The sequence below is a fragment of the Neomonachus schauinslandi genome, chromosome 1 (genome assembly GCF_002201575.2).
Source record: "Neomonachus schauinslandi chromosome 1, ASM220157v2, whole genome shotgun sequence".
Classification (NCBI taxonomy): Eukaryota; Metazoa; Chordata; class Mammalia; order Carnivora; family Phocidae; genus Neomonachus; species Neomonachus schauinslandi.
This window is the reverse complement of record NC_058403.1, coordinates 10,161,190-10,176,676: the sequence shown is the minus strand read 5'-3', so window position 1 is coordinate 10,176,676 and position 15,487 is coordinate 10,161,190. Positions and strand designations below refer to the sequence as shown.

General features: G+C 44.0%; 1 protein-coding gene across 3 annotated transcripts in view; it reads right to left on the bottom strand.

The window, feature by feature from the left end:
* Nucleotides 1–4,811: 4,811 nt before the first annotated feature.
* The window catches only part of RUNX1 (RUNX family transcription factor 1), a 245,514-nt gene continuing 234,838 nt past the window's right edge, over nt 4,812–15,487 (bottom strand). For 2 of the 3 annotated variants that reach the window (XM_044919441.1, XM_044919444.1), the window contains 2 exons: nt 11,311–11,472; nt 4,812–5,852 (listed from right to left, as the gene is read on the bottom strand). In XM_044919441.1, the coding sequence (XP_044775376.1) occupies nt 5,377–5,852; nt 11,311–11,472 (638 nt within the window). In that variant the 3' untranslated portion in view covers nt 4,812–5,376. The remainder of the gene's footprint in view (nt 5,853–11,310; nt 11,473–15,487) is intronic. The other variant, XM_021678047.2, reaches the window with a different exon arrangement.

Below are 15,487 nucleotides of genomic sequence, written 5' to 3'. Positions count from 1 at the left end.
ATCTCCTAACTGATAGCATTAGTGTCTCTCTTTTATAGGTGAGAAGAGCGAGGCCACTGGTTTAATTTGTTGCCCAGTGTGAGGCAGAACTGGAACTCAAACCCAGGCAGTCTGGCTCCTGAAGACACACTCAGCGGCTCCACGAGGCTCCCTTTCTGAACACATATAACCTGATCCTCCCACCCACTTCCTGCCTCTGCTCATTAACCATGACTTTCCCGGTCAGTCATTTCTTTTGATCCCACTTGCGTGGGTTCCTGACATTCTTTGTGGCCACCCTGAAGACCATGGGAGACCCTGAAAAGGCAATGACAAGAACTGTGAAGGAGGGTTAGCTGGTGACTCTTGGCCAGGAGGTAACTTGTTTCACATAGTCTCGAGGCCGAGCTACGAATAATGCTTGGCACCGTGGGGGTGGTGAGGGAAGAACTTTAAAAAAACTCCCCATCACAGCTCAAGGCTGACTCCCGTGATTTAAAGAAATGGAGGCCAGGGATGGTGACTGGCCTCCTATTGAACATCCACCCTTTCCACTTCGTGTTTGCAAATCTCACGTCATTCTTTTGAATTATTATTATCATTATTATTTTTTTATACAGACACGAAAGCATGCTTCATTGCTCCTTTATACCCAGAGAGGCAGCACCGGGAGCCTGGGCTTTACCTGGGCCGTCCTGGCCTCAGAAGCCGGGGGGTGCGGGATGCATGGGAAGGAGAAAGCATGGATGTCAGCCTGAAGCCTGGCGAGCCCGTGAAGAGCTCGCTTGAAGGTGTTCTCCTGTGTGTTGCAGTGGTTTCACTTGGCTTCCTAGCCCCTCCATCTCAGAAAAAGACCACACCAGTGTGCTATGGTGTATGTACTTGCCAAACTGTTTATTTGCCATTCACTAGTGATAATATTGGATTTACAGAAAAAACTGTGGTACAAAGAAAGTAAGGCTCCAGTGGCTCCTGGGCAGCAGCAGTCCAGCTGCCCTGCACAGGCTGGGCATGGGAAAGCTCCCGGCAGAGGGGGGGGGGCAGCCACCCTGACTCTGAGCAGTAGACCACACACGATGGAGTGCCTGCTCTCCTGCACTGTCTGGAAACACCTTGGAGAGGACTTGGGGTGGGGGGTGTTCTCTCATACCGTATCTGGTTTAAACCTCCAGATTGACAGTTCCCTTTCGGGAAGTATTCAATATGTCAGTACCAGGGAGAAAGAAAGCACACACAAATTTCCAGGATGCTTTGTGAACAGATCCAGTAACTGCTACACAAATAGACACTAGGTGGGGCCTGTCCAAGTAGGACTGCAATTCCCATTGTTACTTTTTCAATAGATGTGTTTTACTGTCATTTCAATTTGGAAGTTTATTTTTTTCCATTGATTTTTATACATCCAGAATAGCGCAAATAACCAACAGTTATTTTTTTTTTTTTTTGCACATTCATTTCCCCTAGAACAAAAAGTGAACTTAAAAAAAAAAATTGGAACCATGCTATTAGCTCTTTACAAAGGTGAATAAAAAGTAGCTCATTTTTAAGTCTAAAATAAACAAAGTAGAAAGAAGCATTTTTTTGTCTACAGTATTTAGCAAACATAAGAAAAAGTCCTTAGAAACACACACAAAAAAATTGAAAAAAGTTATTACAGGTATTAACAATATTTTATAATGAAGCTTAAAATCTATTTACATACATAAATACAATTAACTTTGTTGATGCAACTCTTCTGGAAGGAAAAAAAAAATGCCAAATGATCAGCCTCATCAATTCTGATCTGGCTAAAGGGAGGGGAAAAACTCCAAACAGACAAACAAAACCCCCAAACAATTGTATACTGTAGGTAAACAAAAAGGCATTTTGTTCAGATGTAAAAAATGTTTTCTGAGATTATTGTTAACTGATTTTTCATGTATAAAAGACCCCAAACATGTTGTACCCCCAGAAAACACAACCACCAGAAACAAAAATCACCAGGACGGAATGTCCTAAGGAAGCAGGTCTTTCAGGACAGAAACCTGCAATCCTAAATTGTAGGACATTTGAGTGAAACCATTCATTTCCTTTCCAATCAGAGCATTTCTGTTTATCTGCACAGAAATGGCGAGGCAGCAGAAAGGCTGTCTATTAACTTACTGATTGTAATTTGTCCAGGAAGGCTTCTGTTGCTGCACTTGGACAGCAAGCAGATCCAAAATGGTTGGCAATGTCTCTGTTCTGCTGGAAGAAACCCACAACGAGCAGGAGAAAGGCTGACTCACCATGCTCCTTTATGTAAAGGGAGGAGACCTGCAGCTCCTCGTGTTCTGGACATTTGGTGTGAAGTTGGGGGTGTGTGTGTGCTGTCTCCTTATATAAAGCGAGAGAATGGAGGAGGGAGGAGAGGCTTGGTGGAGGGAAGGGAAGAGAAACAGAGGGAGATATTCGGGGGTCAGAGAAAGAAAGAAATATAAGTCATATAAGAAATATAAGTCATATAAGAAATATAGCAAGAAAACCAAAAAGAATTAAAATACATGTCCATGTTGACATAAATAAAGGCATGAACAAGCAGTAGAAATGGCTTATTTAGTCTTTCTTCTCTTGGACCAATGCTCCCAGATACATCCAGTTATTACATTATTGGCTTAAAGGTCTCCTTGATTGAAGGACCACCTTAATTTACCTGAAGGCAATGAATGCTATTTCTCCAGGGAGGAAAAAAGCATTAAGTGTGACATGAGGCCTATCTCCAAAACAACTGAAGTTTTATTTAATTTTTTCTGGGATGATTAAGTACTACATATGCTGGTAAGGGTCTGTGAAACCCTTGACTGGCCAGACCAGTGGGTCTCCAACAAAGTGACAAGCCCTCATCATACATGTCTTTGAGAGTGAAGATTCAATGTGAAGCACTGTCTGATCCCCTTCCAGGGCATTAGGCTGGTTTTGAGTTGGAATATCTTCAGGTACCAGAAATGAACTGAAAAATATAATTTCTTTTTCCTTCATTTTCCCCCAATGTTTTGTCAGGTCAGATATGGCAACATGTGCTGAAAAGAACACTTAGGTTTGATTTGGGGTCAAGGGACCAAAGGTCCTTTTCAAAAATAAAAATTTCCAATTTACTGACATTTAAGGGTAATTTTGCTGCAAAAATGTAATATAGAATAAAACATCAAATTGAATCATGGAGAGAGAATCATGTCTAAAATGAACGTGAATATACTCTGAGTTTCTCCAAGATCTGTTTTAGCTCTTTTCTAGATAAGAATGACCTGACTGACAACACAAACTGTTTTACATTTTAATTCTTACCAAAGTGCTACTGCATCTGTGTAAAACAAATAATCAATATATATATATAAGAAAACTCAAAAACAAGTTGCTTTAAATAAGACCAGCTGTTTTGCTGCCTGCAGCCAAAGATCTTTCTAATTTGAATCCTTAAATTTATAAAATAAAAATCAAACACTGTTCTGAAGTCCTGCTTTCAAATACTCTTCAGAGTTGACCTGAAATCATTTCAACTAATTTAAGAGGTACATTAAATAACAACCAGATCATTTTGAGCACATATATGTCAAAATCAGCAGTTAGTATTTATGAGTTGTACAACTGCATTCTGACCAAATTCTCCAACAAAAATAGTGCCATAAAATTTACAGTGACATTGGATACTTTTGAATTGTAGCCATGGGCAGCAGTGACATGAATCTTTCCTGTCATGCAGATGGACGGATAAAAGTGCACACACCCCATTAGGTAGGGTCTCAGCCTGGTGAAAGCAATGCAAAGTTGGGTGCTGGATGAGCAGCATGGGATGGAGTCCGGCACAGGTGGGACAGTACTTTCCCATGTGACACCATGGAGGCACACAGATGTAAACTGTCCTGTTCAGCTCTGCTTCTGAGCCCACCCTATGAAAACTGAGCTGGAGACTTTCAGGCATCAAAAGCACCAGGTCTAGTTTCTTCTACTCCCAGCCTTGGGGGACAGCCACAAGTTTTGTTCTGCATCAATGAACAGGTACTGTATCAAATAGGAGTATTTTCTTGGAGCTAAAAAATCTGAATTCTGGATTCAGATGATCTCCTTACTCCCCCAGAAGGGAGCAGTTAAAGAACCCATAAATCCGTTCATTCGGTTCCCATGTGGATATTGCTCTTCCACATAGCTTACTTTGGATTCAATGGTTACAAAGCATGTCTGAAATTATCAAGAGCCCATGGAGGAAGCAAGCCCCTAGGCAGAAAATAAATCCTCTCCAGAGGTGCAATCATTGGCATCTATCTGAACCTCCTGGAACCAGATTTGACCTTCTCTGTTTGAAGGGAGGGAGTCAGATATGAGACCCTTTGTTGAGCTTGGCAGAAAATTCCATACTTCAGATCCTTCAAGTGACCCTCAGTATCTAAAAAGCATATTAAAAAGATTGCTGCATTAGCTACCAACTCGTTTGATTAACATGAAAGGGCGTTTAATGTAAACAATATTTAGATAACCAAGTCATCACATTGCCCATCCTTTTTTTCCAGCCTTCTTCAATGTGATACATTTAACTTTGGCTACTATCAAAAACAAAAATGTAGTACTTGATATTTTTCTTCTTAATATAAGTACATTTAAATAATAAAAAAAGTATCAACACATAAGTAAGTGTCTAAACAACAAGATACATAAATATCTAGGGATTCCTTGTGGGAATACAGTAGTTGAAAATGACCCAAAGCTGTAGCTGTTTCTCAAAAAAAACAACTACATGAAAGTCCAAAAGAAAAGTTAAATAAAACTTACAGAAAAAGGAATCATATTTCTTTCAATTGTCAAAGCAAGAAAGAAGCAAGCTCAAATTTATATATATATAAAAATAAAAACCACCCCAAATGCAAATACGAATTTTGCAATTCATAAGGTGCTGGAAAAGAAAATTAAAAAATATGAATTAGATACCAAACAAGAGGAGTTGCATTCCCCGCCCCCACCCAAACCAAAATTCCACTCTTTGGAATAAACAACTTGGTTAAAAAGTGAAGTCAAGGGTATAAAATCTTTCTTTTATTCACAGCATCGCTAAATCAGAAGCATTCACAGTTTCCCTCTGGGAATCTTCCTGTTTGCCTTACGACGCGTCCGCGTGGTGGCGAGACGGACACCCTCAGGTTGGGTCAAGCTTCGGAAAAGGTGAGCCGGGCCCACGGTGACGGCGCTCAGGCGCTCCGTACGGCCTCGGGTGGCGTAGGCGGCCCTAGGGCCTAGGGGGGGCGCAGACCGGAGCTAGATCCCAGAACCCAGTTCGCAGGGGCCCGCCCCCTCCCCAGCGCCGGCCGCGGACCCCGCGTTCGCGGGCTCTCCCCGGCGAGGGCTGGGCCTGGGCAGGCGCGCTCCTGCCGCCCGGCCGCCGCGAGGCCCTCAGTAGGGCCGCCACACGGCCTCCTCGAGGCGCGCGGCAGGCGCCATGTTGGTGGGCGAGTTGCTGTGGCTGCCCTCAGCCTCTACCACGTCGCTCTGGTTCGGGAGGCTGGGGTTGAGCAGTGCGGAGCCGGTGGAGGCGTTGGTGCACGGCGGCAGGATGCGCGGCGGCGAGCGCTCGCCGCCCACCATGGAGAACTGGTAGGAGCCGGCTGAGGCGCCGTAGTACAGGTGGTAGGAGGGTGAGCTGGCCTGGAAGGGGCCGCCCTGTGCCTGCGACGAGCCGGGGTAGGGCGGCGGTAGGTATGTGTGGTAGCGCGTGGCCGAGCTCATGGCCGACATGCCGATGCCGATGCCCGACGTGACGGGCGTCGGGGAGTAGGTGAAGGCGCCGGGGTAGTGCATGCGAGGGTCTGAGATGGAGGGCAGCGCGGGGAACTGGCGCGGGTCGCCGAAGGCCGTCAGGTCGGAGGCCGCTGCGGGGGCGAGCGAGAAAAGAGCGTGAGGCTGGAGCAGGGGAGGCCACGCCCCTCCCGCCCGCGGCCCGCCCACAGGAGGATTACCCAGAATGCTGCTGCCCTGGGAGCCGAGGGCGCCGCCTACCCAGCATGCTAGTGGGCAGGGAGGTGGTGTGATGCTCTGCGATGAGAGAGGGTGGTAATCATGGGCTTCACGGAATGTAAGGTGGGGTAGGCTACAATGTCATTACAATATAATAGAATGTAATACAATGTAACGTAACACATACTATGTATAGTTAAAACAGGTATAATATCGATGTAATTACAGGGTTGGCAAACCGACCGTCTGGCCACCACCAATTTGTACGGCCCCAAGCTGAGAATGAGTTACTTTTCTAAATGGTTGAAAAAAGTGAAAAGACACAATATTTCCTGATATGAAAATTATGTGAAATTCCCATATCGGTGGCCATGCCTAAAGTTTCACTGGAATGAGCCTCACTCCTGTTCAGTATTAGCATAGCTGCTGATGAGCCACCACTGCAGAGTGGAGTCGTCATGACACAGACCACTGGACCCAGGAAGCGTAAAATATTTAGTATGTGGCCGCTTATGGAAGAAAGTTTACCAGCCCTCTGTAATCAATATATTAATATGCCAATATTAATATAAATGTAATCTGTGATATTAATATCATTGTAAGAATGTGTAACTTATAAAATTATGTAATACTAATGAAATGGATGCATCCCTAGATTAATATTAATAGAATATATCATAATATGATATTGTGTTTTAATATTAATGTATAATAACATTATAATACATTATACATAATATTTAGATTGAATCATAGGAAACTGCTGTTTCTGTAGGTCTCAAACAATTAAAAATTGGCAATTTCTTATGATTCGACCTAATGTGTGGCATAGCAGTGACTGAGTGAATGTCAGTGAGTATCAGTACCACTCTTTGTCTCCCACATGTGCCTTTAAACTACTTCTACATTTTTAGAAAAATATGGCCTCAGTGTCACCTGGTGTTCTCTCACATGTGCTTCACTGATTTGTTAACACAAATGGCCACAGGGCCTTGATTTATCCACTCCATTTTTGCACATGTTGAAATTTTACCAGGAATGGCAAAGCTTTGTCTGTAAAACTCATTTTGTTAGGATTCTGCATTTATGGTTTCAGAAACTGGCTTCGGCCTTTATTGCATCCTTCTGCATTTTTCTTCAGCATAGGCTGCCCTTGGGAACTACTAGGGGCTTTGGGTGCCAGGAAGCGTTCCCTGTGTCCTGTAGATCAGTTTCTCAGCAGTGGTACTATTGACATTTTGGGCCAGATAGTTATTTGTTGGGGAGGTGGGGGGTTGTCCCATGCATTGTAGGATGTTTGGCAGCATCCTTGGCCTCTGCCTACCAAATGTCTGTGGTGCCCCCACACCCCGCATTGTGACAACTAGCAATGTCTCGAGACACTGCCAAATGTTCTGGGGGTGGGGGGGGGCAAGAATTTTGCCCCCCCGCAACTGAGAACCACCATGTAAATATAGGATGGTGTCCTGGGGGTAACTGTTCCTCAGAATTATTCATCAAATACTGGGCCAGGACCGTACTCTTTACAACAGCAAACCCAAAAGATAGCAGAGGCAAGAATTAAATGTTTTAAAATCTGTAAGTTCTCAAATCAACATACAAAATAACTTCAAGCTCAGAATGGCATGTGGTTGGTGTCCTTTTGTGTTCAGGCCCATAGAGAAACTTGATGGAGCCAAGAGTTTGCTCTGAAAGGAAAGCTACCAGGGTGGATTAATTTGTTTTTGGAAGGCATCCGGGGTTGATCAACTTCCTCATATTTCAAGCCTATTATTCCAGCAGGGAGAGCTAGTGTTCTCATTCTCTTTCTGCCTGTCTCTCTGTCTCTCTCCCACTCTCTCTCGCTCTCTCTCTCCCTCTCTCCCCCTTCTCCCCCTCCCTTCTCCTCCTTTCCTCTCTCCGAACTCCTCTATAAATTTGGGGTGAATGTGATGAGGAGGTATATACTCCTCATCAGAGAGGTAATTAAAGTTTATAGAAACAACCAAAGTCTGCAGCCACTCTCTCTGCTAATGAGGAAACCAGGAGTCTGACTTTCAAACAGACACTCCTGTTAATCTTTTCAAAGCCAGTCAGACATGTGGGCAGGGAAAACGTTGTAAACTGACAGTGGTTCTGGGGCTGCCCTTCCACGGCCACTCTCTAGCTCGTCCTGAAGCCAGGCCGCACCTCATTCCACACAGTTTGTCCCTGCCCGCTTACTGGGGCTGTCTGTGAGCAAGCTCTGTGTCACTTGTTTTTGCTCACCCAGAGAGCTGTGACAGGAAGCTTGACTCCATTTTTCCAGTTAGATTTCTATAGTCTAGGGAGAAGCCAAGGTAGGAGGAAGAGCATTAGGCAAATACAATCAATTTGTTGGCATCTGATGCAAGACTCTGGACACAAATTAATGACTCCGCCCAGTATTCCTCTTGCTTCATTTGCCCTGAGACAAAAAGGTGAATCCACTGGAAAATGAATGAAAGGTCACCCTGTTTCATGGCGATGTCTGGACATGCTCTGCCAGTCTGTTCCAACGACTACATGGTAATGTGGTGATGGTACCAAGTTACCGTAATCCCGAGTGAGTCCGAGGCTGGTCACGGACATAAGTAATGGAATGATGTTATGGTCTCAGCTGTCAGGGGAAAATAGTTCTTTCACTTGTGGGCAGAATATCTGAAAGATCTTCAGTACTGCCCGTGATTCTCTTTCTATCTACATGGCACCAGTGCCACTGGACAAAAGACCACCTGTTTGGTGAAAGTAGCTTTTCCTGCATATTTTGATAATAAAAGAGCTTCAGCCCTCTAGATATGTTTCAATTCAAATGATCTATTCAAATATTTGTTTCCATTTTTATGTCCCATCTGACATTTCCTACCAAGCCCCACGGTCACGCACCATTCACCCCACCTGTCCGTCGCCCATTTGTCCTTTGGGCTGGCCTGGTGCCCCCTTATTCCATAGTGGGTGGGGGTGGGGATGCCTGATAGTCACAGGGAGCTTTTAAAGAGTAGGAAATCTGGGGATTAGGAGGTTCAGGTATTTTAGTTGGAAATGTTTCCCCACGAATGGCGCTAAATATTTGCCATGACAGCTCAAGTGTTCGTTCTACAACTTGACATGGATGAAAGCTGTCCCACTCCAGCCCCTCCCACTGCCCCCAAAGGATTAAACAGCCTGAGCAGATAATGGTGGCCTTAAAAGGATATTTTGCATGACTCAGATTAATGCATGCCGTCTGTCGCCCAGGTTGGCAGCTAAACATTAATATTTTTTTTTAAAGAAAAAAAAAAATAAAGGAAAACCTCCAGATGACATCTCTTTTCAGACAAGGTGTGGAGACTGTCTGCAAAGGAGAGAGAGAGAGAGACAGTGCAAGTTCCCCCCTTCCCCCGCCCCGTGCAGAAGGAAGTCCAGGTGGGGTTGGGGGCGGGGAGAGGGGCCGAACACTGAGCTCTGGGGCGGGATTAAAAGGAAAAGCAGGAGCAGAGCTGTGTCAGGTTCTCAAGGCTGGCAGCCAGGCAGCCACTTGGCTTTTATGTGTCGCAATCCCCTACTGCCCCCAGGCATATGACAACGCTTCTCAGGCCGGCACTCCAGGCTTGATTTCTCAGAGGGAGACCTGCCAAGTTGAAGAGCAGTCTCCCATGCCTTTCCCAGCCACTGGAGAAAGCTCATCTGAAATTCTCTCCTGCCCTCCCTCCATGACAGGGGAGAATCATTCTTGGGCACTGAAATGGGATGTGGTTTTTGTGTACCTCACACCCTCATGCCATAAAACGTCCTTCCCCACTCCTTGGGTAACTGAAGTCCTGGTTATTCAGAAGTGTAACAGCTACATGGGACTTGGGAGCGCACATTACTGATTCCCTTTAAAAAAAAGAAAAGTCACCCTCACATCTGAACACTGGTCAGTTGGAGCGGCTGCCCCCTGAGGGCTCTTGAAACTATAAGGTGCAGATCTTGGGTGCTGACCAAGTCAAAAGTCTTACGTAATAAATTCCAAGGGGCCCAGAGCAGGCACATTACCAAGGAAAACAGTAATTGTTTTAGTTGTAGAGAGCAGAGCAGTGCCACTGAGAAGAATCAATAAAAGTTGACAAGTGCCTTTGGAATCAAACTGGTCCTGAGGGAACAGAACTTCTGAAACAACAAGCTGAACAGACGTCATCATTCTTATGCTACTTCCTCAACTCCTTAGCCCAGCAGGTGCCCTGACAATGTTGGCATTAATGCAAAAAGTGGACAACTAAGTTGGCTTTCCCATTTTACCACAGCGCCTAAGAATACTCGAAGGTGGTGGTTCTCAACTGGGGGGCAGCTTGGGGGCCCTCTGGATATCTGGCAGTGTCTGGAGACATTTTTGGTTGTCTTGATGCTGGGGAGGAGGCCTGTTGCTGCATCTAGAGGCCAGAGATGTTGCTAAATATTCTGCAGTGCACAGGACAGCCCCCCACAACAAAGAATTCTCTGGCCCCAGATGCAAATGGTGCTGTTGTTGAGAAGCTCCGAGAAGAAGCTAAAGCATTTGGTGAAATCTCAAGTAATCACAACTGTCTGGAAAACACCACATTATATGACATTTAAAATTGCAGACGTGATGCCTTTGCCCCTTTCGCCTGCCCCCCTAATCTACTATAATCTGATCTCAAGAGCTGAAAAGCAAAGACAACCACCCTCCCCCCAACACATATGAAGTATGTTTGCAGGCTTCATAATGCTGAAGTTCTCTTAAGTATTTTCACAGTTTGGTCCAGCTCCAATTTCAAAGCTCCAAGCAGGGAGTTAGTTTCTTCTTTTGCTTTCAACAAAGGAATTTTTCTCTACCTCCGATTTCCCTGCCCACGAGCAAAGGTGAGTGCCAAGCCCAAAGGTCTCATAGGTTAAATGACTAATATTTAATGAGCGCGTATTAACAACAATTATGCTAACCATGACACCCGAGCTTTCCATTCTGTTCCTCTAATCTGGGATGAACAGCTCTTAGTTTGAAATGTCTCATTTGGGGTGTAGCTGCCTCCCATTCCACAGGTACCCCAGTGTTGTTCACATGACCTTTGAAAACTCACCACCGTCAGATGGATAGTCCCACCTGAGTTCTAGAAGCTGATTCCTTTGGCCTTGTATATTATTAACCCATCAGCTGCTACCTTTGTCTGCCAAATATGAGCAACCCCAAAATACCCAAAGAATCCTCTTCTGCCTTCATATTCATAATCTCTGTCTCTAGGTGTCAGGGAAAATCAGTGCATGGACATGGGACTTAGACAACCTTGTCTTTAAACCACATTTTACCCCCCAGAATGACTGCCAACCCCTTCATGAATCTCCAGTCTCTCGAACCTTCCACTCTAGCTCGACTTCAAAGGGTGTGTTCAAGCAACTTACTTGTGAGTCGACTGGAAAGCTCTGCAGAGAGGGTTGTCATGCCACTGGCCCGTCCAGGTGAGATGGGTGTTGCTGGGTGTACAGAAGGTGAGGCGATTGATCCCAGGTATTGGTAGGACTGATCATAGGACCACGGTGGGGATGGCTGGATCTGCCTTGTGTCTGCAGAGAATCAGGGATGTCAGTCATACGTAGAGTGGGGTGGGATTTAAGAAAAAAAAAAAAACTTAATAAAAAGCTAGTCACCTTTTTTCTCTTTTAAAATTTCATTTATTTATTTGACAGAGAGACACAGTGAGAGAGAGAGAGCACAAACAGGGGAGTGGGAGAGGGAGAAGCAGGCTCCCTGCTCAGCAGAGAGCCCGATATGAGGCTTGATCCCAAGACCCTGGGACCATGACCTGAGCCGAAGGCAGACGCTTAACAACTGAGCCACCCAGGCACCCCTAGTCACCTTTGTTTAAATATGTTATACATGTCTGTGGCCTGTTGACCAGTGTTTAGTAAGTCCAAGTATTTGCTTTTGTTTGATGATTTCCATCCCTCCCGCAAAGATACTGAAATACAGTTTGTGTGCGATTCTTGAAGATTTTCCTCCGATAACTGTTCCTTCTGGAGGTTTGATTTAATCATGCTAATAATGATAGGAGAAGTTGAATATGCTTTCCAGGTAGAATTGTTAATGCTCACCTGTTGAACTACAGCACGTTTCAACTGCCCAGACAATATCAGCTTTACTAAGAGTTACAATTCTCATCCTCAGAAACATTTTATAAACTCAGGCGATCACCTATCCATCTGTACTCAGTAAGCGAAAAAGAACATAGAGGGGTTTTTTTTTGTTTTTTGTTTTTTTGTACCTTTGGCAAAAATATCCCAAGGGCTTTTAAATATCCTCTATTTAGGTGAATTGTCTCCCAAGGAATTTAGAAAAGAAGGTCTGGCTGGGAAGCTGGTGATGAGGCCTGAGGATTAGTTCACAAGCCCAGCATAGAGAGCTGGCTCTACCACCCCAGACTGACAGGTGTCCCGCACCTTTTCAAGACCTCAAGTCTGCAACATTTAAAGGGCAGAATGTTGAGCAAGTATTTTATAGATGGCCATTAAATGAGGACTGGGATAGAGAAGAGACAAAACTCTGACTTCAGAAGATTTAGGTAAAAAGGATTTTGTAAATTTGACTCCAGCACTCATAGGAGTCTTAGTTTTCAAAAGCATCCCATTGCAGATGAAAAGGAGAAGAAAAAATGAACAAACTCTCTAATCTCAGGCAATACGTGTAAAAAAGTTGAATGGGACATGGTCCCCCCACAAGATAGCCTCCATTTCGGTAGAGTTAAACATTGATTTTCTCTTTGTGTCCCACCTTCTCTGTGGACTACGCTAGTTCCCAGGGGTCTTCATAGCCAGGGCTGCATGATGCTGGGAGTACATCTAGAAAGAGCAACGATCCTCAGGAAAATATGGGATGCAGGCTGTGTATGTGCCAGGATGTAAAGAAGTGAGTTCTTCCTACTTGTTGTGAAATATCCAGTTCTCATTCCTCCAGGGGCTTTTCATTTCCAGAAGTTCAAGTTTGCTGTTTCTGTTTACCTGTCCGAAGCCGGCAGAGTGGATAACAGAATCAGGGGTTTGGAGATCCACCTGGATCCCTGGATCTTCTGCCTGCCTGCCCCCTCCCCCTGTCCCTCATGTGGATCGATTTCTTTCTTTTCTTTAAAAATAACTCAATTTTTAAAAAAATTTTTTTTAGATTTTATTTATTTATTTGACAGAGAGAGGGAACACAAGCAGGGGCAGTGGGAGAGGAAGAAGCAGGCTTTCTGCTGGGCAAGGAGCCCGATGTGGCGTTCGATCCCAGGACCCTGGGATCACAACCTGAGCCGAAGGCAGACGCTTAATGACTGAGCCACCCAGGCACCACCAAAAATAACTCAATTTTTAAGTTTGGAAAATCTGGGCAAATATTTTAACTTAGAATCTCTGAAATCTAATATTAAAGAAGGGTCCTCATTCCATTCTGAATTTTGGGGAATTGAGCAGAAGGCAAGGAATAAAAGAGCTGGTCCATTCTAAACTCAGTGGAAATGAATGATCAGCTATAGTCAAAGATCCTGCACAGCCTTCCAGGCGACAGTGTTTCCAATAATTGAAAGCAAAGAACAAAACAGCAGATTGTTTAATATTCCCATTTGACTACAAGGGTTTTCCTCCAAGTGAAAAATAAATTATAGACTCAGATATTTTTGTAAGACTTGCGTATGTCCTAGATATACACATTTGCTAGGTGAGTATATAGTACTCAAATATTTTAATCATTTAAGAAGCAAACAAAAGATGTTTTATAATTGTCATAAAGCCCTCCGGGGTGTGAATTGTGGTTCAGTAATTCAAGACTTGCTGTGTAGACAACCCAGCACCCCTAACCCCATGTCTAAAACCACAGTAAGCATAAAGTATTATGCCATGGTTCATGCTCTGTCATGTTTTACTGTAGTGAAAAAGTTGTGCTAGGCTTTTCTAAACTCATAATTAAACCATGCAAACGTTGCATAATGTTTCACAGCCTTTTAAAAATATGCTTTGGTAAAATGATCTTTATGATTAAAGTCCAAGTTCTGTGATTGTTTTTTTTTTCAACACAGGGTTTTAGATTCAACATTCTTGCTTCACACCACAACTTAGCTTTCCAGCGTTAGAGGAGGGCGAGCACTTAAAACCCCTGCGTGATCAATTTTCATTCATGTGACCCATAGTGAGCTGCCTTTGGATTCATTGCCAGCGGTGGGCCAGAAGGTGGTGATGGCGAGCTTCTCATGTCAGGTTTTTTGGGTGTTTTCTAATTCTATGTGTATTATTAATAAAAAAAACCAAAAGCACAAAATAGAACAAAAAAACTAGGGCCGACGATATGGTGTATGCTGAGTTTACTGTTCCGTTACCATTCTTGCTCTGATGGGGCCAACTCGAACACATGAAGGCAGTATGGAAATGGCAGTGCTGTGGGCAACCCCAAGCATGGGACTGAGAGGCAGGAGAAGTGGCCTCCATGTTTGTCTTTGAGCCTGGACCACTTGTTTACACGTCCTCATTCTCCTCTCTAAAAACACATGATCTCAAAGCCCCTTCCAACAGTAACGGTGCAGGATTCTAATTCAAATAGGTCCTTTACAGTGTTTCTCTGATGAACATGTGCTAATCAGATTTAAGAAAGAATCAGGTGGAAGGGTGCAGTGAAGAATGGTGCTTATAACAATAAATATACCTATTCCGGGAAGAGGAAGTAGGTAGGGAGAAGATGGGAGTTATCCAGAAAAGAAGCCGTAGGGTGAGGAAGAGAACCACTGTCAGCCATTCTCCAGAGAGCAGGGCTATTTATTCTTGAAGGGAGTGCCTCTGATTAAGTCAGTCCATCAAAAAGAACAAAAGTTTATTGGAATTTTAGTATGTGCTAGGTATGTGCTAACTTAGCTAGTAATAGCCTGATGAATAAGACCAATCTCCTGCCCCATTGGAGCTTCTAATCTGATATCAGTGAAGATCCTGGGAGTAGATGATGCTTCAAAAGGTTTTTTCCTATGGCACTGATTATATGCTGAGAGTTGCTTCATTTATTCATTCACATTCATTAGTTCGTTCACTCATTCATTCATAGGCTCATGAAGTTATTCACATCCTCATTCATTCATGTTGCCAATGAGCATTTTTGCTTTACTAGGGTCACTGCTTTGGGGACTCAGTTGTGAATGGATTATAGTCCTTGCCTTTAGGGAATCACAGCTAGTGGGGGACCTGTACTCAGGAGAACTGATGGGTTATCTGCCTAATCTGGACTTGCAAACAGCTGTTCCCACGTTAGAGATAACCCTAATGACATTTATTATGCACTTATGTTCTGCCTCTGCAAGGAACAGATTAGGGAAAGCACCTAATTTAAATAATAGATTTCAGTCTGAATTCTGCCTTTACCCTGGGCAAGTCACTTATTTTCTCTGATACGTAGTTTTCCTACTTCAAATGGTAGTAGTGAAGAATAAGTGCGATAAGTCATATGTAAAGCAAGTAACACAGTTTTGGGCCGTATTAAATGCTCAATAAGTCTGACTATTTTTTATGATTATATTATTAAAAAGGAAAATGAACCCATGCCAAGGGATTTATCTGATAATTTATTGGT